The sequence below is a fragment of the Chlorocebus sabaeus genome, chromosome 7, assembly GCF_047675955.1.
Source record: "Chlorocebus sabaeus isolate Y175 chromosome 7, mChlSab1.0.hap1, whole genome shotgun sequence".
NCBI lineage: Eukaryota > Metazoa > Chordata > Mammalia > Primates > Cercopithecidae > Chlorocebus > Chlorocebus sabaeus.
Genome location: NC_132910.1, coordinates 67,355,000 through 67,361,359, shown reverse-complemented (window position 1 = coordinate 67,361,359; position 6,360 = coordinate 67,355,000). Strand labels below are relative to the sequence as shown.

General features: G+C 33.7%; 1 protein-coding gene across 1 annotated transcript; it reads left to right on the top strand.

Moving 5' to 3' along the window:
• The first annotated feature begins 3,980 nt into the window (after positions 1-3,980).
• Positions 3,981-5,649, top strand: LOC103236158 (phosducin-like protein 3). The gene has a single exon (XM_038000815.2). It carries the CDS (start codon positions 4,029-4,031, stop codon positions 4,746-4,748), a length of 720 nt encoding a protein of 239 aa, XP_037856743.2. The 5' UTR covers positions 3,981-4,028; the 3' UTR covers positions 4,749-5,649.
• Positions 5,650-6,360: the final 711 nt, after the last annotated feature.

Below are 6,360 nucleotides of genomic sequence, written 5' to 3'. Positions count from 1 at the left end.
GGTACACATGGGCAAGCAGTGTAGAATGATGTACGGTGGAGACTACAAAAGGTGAAAGAGTAGAAAGGGAGTGAGGTATGAAAAATTATTGACTGGATATAATGTTTACTATATGGGAGATGGGTACACTGGAAGCCCAGACTTTACCACTACACAGTATGTACATAAAGGAAATCTGCACTCGTACCCCTTAAATCTATAAAAATAAAAATTAAAAATATTAGTGGAGGATATTTCAGTTTATTACTGAACAAATGCAAAGAGGGAAATATTATAACCAATATCACTCACTCAAAAAATATATTCAGCATTAAGCATGTTCAGATCTTTATTATATATTCACTTATACCCAAGGCTGGCAAACTATGGCTGCCCTATGGATCAAATCCAGCTCACATCCTACTCTTGTAGGTAAAGCTTTGTTGGAACACAGCAACACTCATTTGTTTACAATTGTCTAAGTCTGCTTTTTTTATTGTAAAACATGGAGTTGAATAGCTATGATAGATAGCATAGGGTTCACAAAGCTTAAAATATATATGTGACTTGGCTTATAGAAATAACTTAGCTAACCTCAAGTTAAAACCAACCTCCCTCCCTCCCTCCCTCCCTCCCTCCCTCCCTCCCTCCCTCCCTTCCTTCCTTCCTTCCTTCCTTCCTTCCTTCCTTCCTTCCTTCCTTCCTTCCTTCCTTCCTTCCTTCTACACTCATCTCACTTACTGTCACTCTCCCAGAGGACAAATTTTTTACAGAATCCAAATGTAAGGTCATCGGAATTGTCAACTGAAATATATCTTAGTGCATACTCAAATGTCAGTACTTGATGCTAAATTTACCATTGGTAAGTAAAATGGGCAAATATTCTTTTTATTAAAAGAAACATTCTTACTTAGTAATCAAAAGGACTTACTTGTCAAAATGTCCTTGCTCAGGCACCTCACCACAATAAATTTAACATATTTAGCTAGAACATCTGGAAATGTTTGAAGATGTTCAGTATCTGTAATTTCAAGAGACATATCTTGGTTTAAAAGTGAGATTTCATTCTAGCTTCTGACAGTTTTTCTTATAGGTGCTGTTAAAGAATTAGGATTCAAGGGAAACCAGCAAAACACACACACACACACACACACACACACACACACACACACACGGACTTGCATTTTCAAAGTTTTGAACAATGAGCTTAAGCAAAAGAGTTGGCAATCCAATGAGAAATACATAATATATTTTGAGTTAAGACTGATGCAAACAGACTGTTTCTAGATGATTGTTTTAACACACTGACCATAGAACAGTTTGTGTTTGTGGCAAAGACCCAGCTATGAAATAAGCTGAAATAGAATTTGGCAGAATTAAGAAGCTTATAACAAAACATGTTCTTGTTGGAAGAGCTGTGACTCTTGGAAAAATAACTGACATGAGACCATCTATATATTTTTTAAAATCCTCTCTCTCTCTCTCTCTCTCTCAGCAGAGTACAAGTAACCACCTGTTCTTGTTTTCCACGGGAAAAGTAGAATAAAAAAGAACATCTGGGTGATTTAACTAAAATGTAACATTGCTCATTACACTTCTGAGATTGTTTTCTTACTGAAAAATGCTGACGGTAGGAACACAGAAAGATGGGTGTGATGGATTTTCTACACGAGTTACACAAGCTTACTTAACTTGGAGTTCAATGGGGGAAAATACTTATGTTCAAATTTAAAAATTTATTTTTATAGAGTACTGTCTTTTCCTTTACTGAAACTAGCTGTAATTAAAATCAGTATGAACATATTCAAGCAGTCTCCAACAAATATGTTATTTAAGAAATGTAATTAATGTTTAACAAAAATTGATAAACACATACATGTAAGTGAATATGTTTATCAATCATAATCATAAAAATCAGTATATTCATTAAAAGTCTTGATCAGACTATTTGGTCCTGAATTTTGAAATTGCTTTCAAAATTTGACATTGTTTAAATATATTTAGTGGTGTGAAAGTGTGAAGGCTTTATCTTATGTATTGTGCATGTCATATTGGAATATAACATATCATATATCTACCCAATATCTAGATGAAGTTAGGTAATATCTCAAAGATAAATCTCAATGAGAAACACAGTCTGTTAGGAATAACCTTTATAGAGCAACTTAAACTACCTTCAATCAAGTTATATTTGTGGTGAGTACTATTAGAAGGACATACTCATAACGCATGGAAATCCAGGCAAAGGGTAAACTATAAGATTTTAATAAAAGCAGAAGCAAATGCTGGGCAAATACAGGGAACATGTTAGGTCCCCAATATCTTGTATACACACATATACACAGATATCTATCTATCTATCTATCTATCTATCTATCTATCTATCTATCTATATCATGTATGTGTATATATGTACACACATATATACTTATATATACTTTTTATATATTTTTAAATTCTCTCCAGTTTATTATTTCTTCCTTATGGGGTGATAACTGAGTCTTTTGTTAGTTTTTGTATAAAAACAGCATAAATTGTCAAGAAAATTAACTAAAACTTTTATCTATATACCGAATTTAAATAAAAGTATTACATTCTGGAATTGGATCTCATTTATTTCTGCCATTCCTTATTAATTTGATTTACTACTAAACGAATGAATGAGACTGAATGGACGAGACAATTTTATAAAATTTAACATTTAACATTTAGTATCTGATACACAAATCATAGCAATATAATTCATCAAGTACTCCAAAACAAGAACAAACATGATTAATTTTAAGAACGTGTGGGTGAAAAGTCAAAGATTTATATAGACAACAAAATTTCATAAGCTTTAACAGAAAACATACGCTGCATTTTTCTGTCATTTGAAAACTATAAAATTCCAGAAATAAGTATATATCAAAGTCTTGGCATAAAATAAAATGTATAAAACATCTTAAACTATAATTTGAGTACTTACATTTTTATACTGATGATTCTAGATTTAGTCTAAAAGATACATGAACTGGGATTATTTATGGCATCATTATTCTCATCTATTCACTCTGATATAATATCTTATTATCATAAGATATGATTATTTAATAATTACTGCAGTCATTTAAACCAAGAACAACATGGTTAACTCTCTTAAGGAAATAGACAAAAATTGCCTATAATGGTAACCATGACTAATGATATACTATTATTTGAACAGAATTGGCTAATTTCCAACATAAAGAATAATAAAAATTTAGAAAATGTATTAGTGCTATAGAGTAATAAGTATTTGATATAGAGTATTAGTGCTATAGAGTAAGTATTAGTGCTATAGAGTAAGAATAGTGCTATAGAGTAAGTGCTATAGAGTAAGAATTTGTTGTGCCTACAACAAATTCATGTTGAAATCCTAACCCCCAATATGATAGTCTGTCCTTTGGAAGGTAATTAAATCATAAAAGTGGAGCCCTCTGTGAATGGATGAGTACCTTTATAAAAAGACACAGGAGAGTATATTATTATTATTTTTTTTTCTCTCTCTCCTGTCTCCCATGTAAGGAAACAAGAAGAGGACTGCTGTCTACAAAGCAGGAAGAGTGCCCTCATCAGACACCAAACTTGCTGCCACTTTGATTTTGGACTTTCTAGTCTCCAGAACCATGGGGAATAAATGTTTGTTGTTTAAGCCATCCAGCCTATGGTATTGTGTTATAGCTGTCTCAACTAATTAAGACATTATATCTGTGAGAATTATGAATAGATATGTCCTATGCATTGTGAAGTGTATTGTTTAAATTTGGCTGAACGACTCAGAATAAGTATCTTTCTTAAACCTCAAAATGAAAGATTGAGGTATTTATATACAAAACATTTCTAAACTAGATAATATTTAATTTGAATCATTCAACTTGATAAATATTTACTGAACTCTGGGTACAGTAGATATATTAGTGAAGTAATTTATACAAAATTACTATAGTTATGGAGCTTAGCTCTAGAGGAGACAAAACCAACAATAAACAAATAAGAGGGCACAGCTGGCTTGAGCACCTGGAAACAAGATGCAGGACCCCAACGCAGACACTGAGTGGAATGACATCTTACGCAAAAAGGGTATCTTACCCCCCAAGAAAAGTCTGAAAGAACTGGAAGAGGAGTCAGAGGAGGAGCAGCACATCCTCCAGCAGTCAGTGGTGAAAACATATGAAGATATGACTTTGGAAGAGCTGGAGGATCATGAAGATGAGTTTAATGAGGAGGATGAACGTGCTATTGAAATGTACAGACGGCAGAGACTGGCTGAGTGGAAAGCAACTAAACTGAAGAATAAATTTGGAGAAGTTTTAGAGATCTCAGGGAAGGATTATGTTCAAGAAGTTACCAAAGCTGGCGAGGGCATGTGGGTCGTCTTGCACCTTTACAAACAAGGAATTCCCCTGTGTGCCCTAATAAATCAGCACCTCAGTGGACTTGCCAGGAAGTTTCCTGATGTCAAATTTATCAAAGCCATTTCAACAACCTGCATACCCAATTATCCGGATAGGAATCTGCCCACGATATTTGTTTACCTGGAAGGAGATATCAAGGCTCAGTTTATTGGTCCTCTGGTGTTTGGCGGCATGAACCTGACAAGAGATGAATTGGAATGGAAACTGTCTGAATCTGGAGCAATTATGACGGACCTGGAGGAAAACCCCAGGAAGCCGATTGAAGATGTGTTGCTGTCCTCAGTGCGGCGCTCTGTCTTCATGAGGAGGGGCAGCAGTTCCGAGGGTGACTGAGGCTACAGCTGCTATCAACATGCCGAACTTTCTTGTGACAAATTGTCTGTATTTTTTAAAAAAGGAAAAAGCAAGAATGAATCCTTCTGTTTTTTAGTTTTGTATAAATTATGTTTCAAATCTTTACATTTTAGAAATAATCATTGCAGGAAATTCTGTTAAATATTTTGGAGCTCTTTTTTTTAAATTAGAGTATTTCCTCTAAAAAAATTAAAACAAGCCATTTGTATGGCAAATGTCTGTTTTCCTCATTTATATTTTAAGCCATAAAACCTAGTCACTATTTTTTGACATATAACTATAAAAAATATAGTTTTAAATGTGAATAAATTATGCAGTGGAAAATTGCAAACTAAGCCTTATAGATACATTGTTTATTTTTATTTTATAAAGAGAGCAATGAGATTATTAACTCAAAATACAGGAATGCCCTCTAGGACAAAAGAATCTTAGTATTTATTGAAGAAACAGACAATTTTTGTGAAACATTCCTGTATCGAAGCAATAACTGAAAAGTTCCAGTTTACTGCCATATTTGGTTAAATGTGTTTCCTTGCTAAAATAGTTCATCTCAGACTGTTAACTAATTTTTTTTTGAGATAGAGCTTTGCTGTGTTGCTGAGGCTGGAGTGCAGTGGCACAATCTCAGCTCACTGCAACCTGCGCCTCCTGGATTCAAGCAATTTTCCTGCCTCAGCCTACTGAGGAGCTGGGATTACAGACGTGCACCACCATGCCTGGCTGATTTTGTACTTTCAGTAGAGTTTCATCATGTTGGCCGGGCTGTTCTCAAACTCCTAACGCCAAACTCGGCTTCCCAAAGTGTTGGGATTACAGGTGTGAACCACCGTGCCTGCCCTGTTAACTAATTTTGATTTGTAAGAGGACATTGAATTAATTTTTGGAAATATATAAGCATACACAAATAAACTGTATCTCAATCAATTAAAAAAAAAATAAGAAAACTAGAGAGCATATTGTCAATATGACCCTCTATATTATGAAGAGAAGTAAACCAGGAAAGCAAAAAAAGGTATTTGTAATGGATGGTTGCAAATTGTTCTCTTATTCAAGATAGTGAAATATTGGTGATTGACAGTTTTAAACTTTTGTTTTGAAATAATTTTAGATTTACAAAAATAATATTGAAAAGAGAATGCAAAGGATTCTCATATATTCTTCAGCCAGTTTTCCCTACAGTCAACATTTACAAAACTATTGTAAAATTATAAATTCTATGAAATTAACATTGGCATAATATTATTGAATAAACTTCCGGCTTTATTCACATTTTACCCCTGTCTTCACTAATATCCCTTTTTTCTGATTCTGTCATTTCAGTGCATTTAGTCTCTTTAGACTGCTTTAATCTGTGACAATTTCTTAGTCTGCCCTTCTTACTATAACTTCCATGCTTTTGAAGACTGCTGGATAGGTATTTTGTAAAATGTCTCTTCATTTATGTTTGTCTTACGTTTTCTCATGATTGGTCTGAAGCTACTGATTTTTGGGAAGAATGTCTCAAAGGCAAAGTGACCTGCTTATCATGTCATATTGGAAAATATATGGTAACAACATGATGTATTTATGGTAACGGTAACATTTATCACTT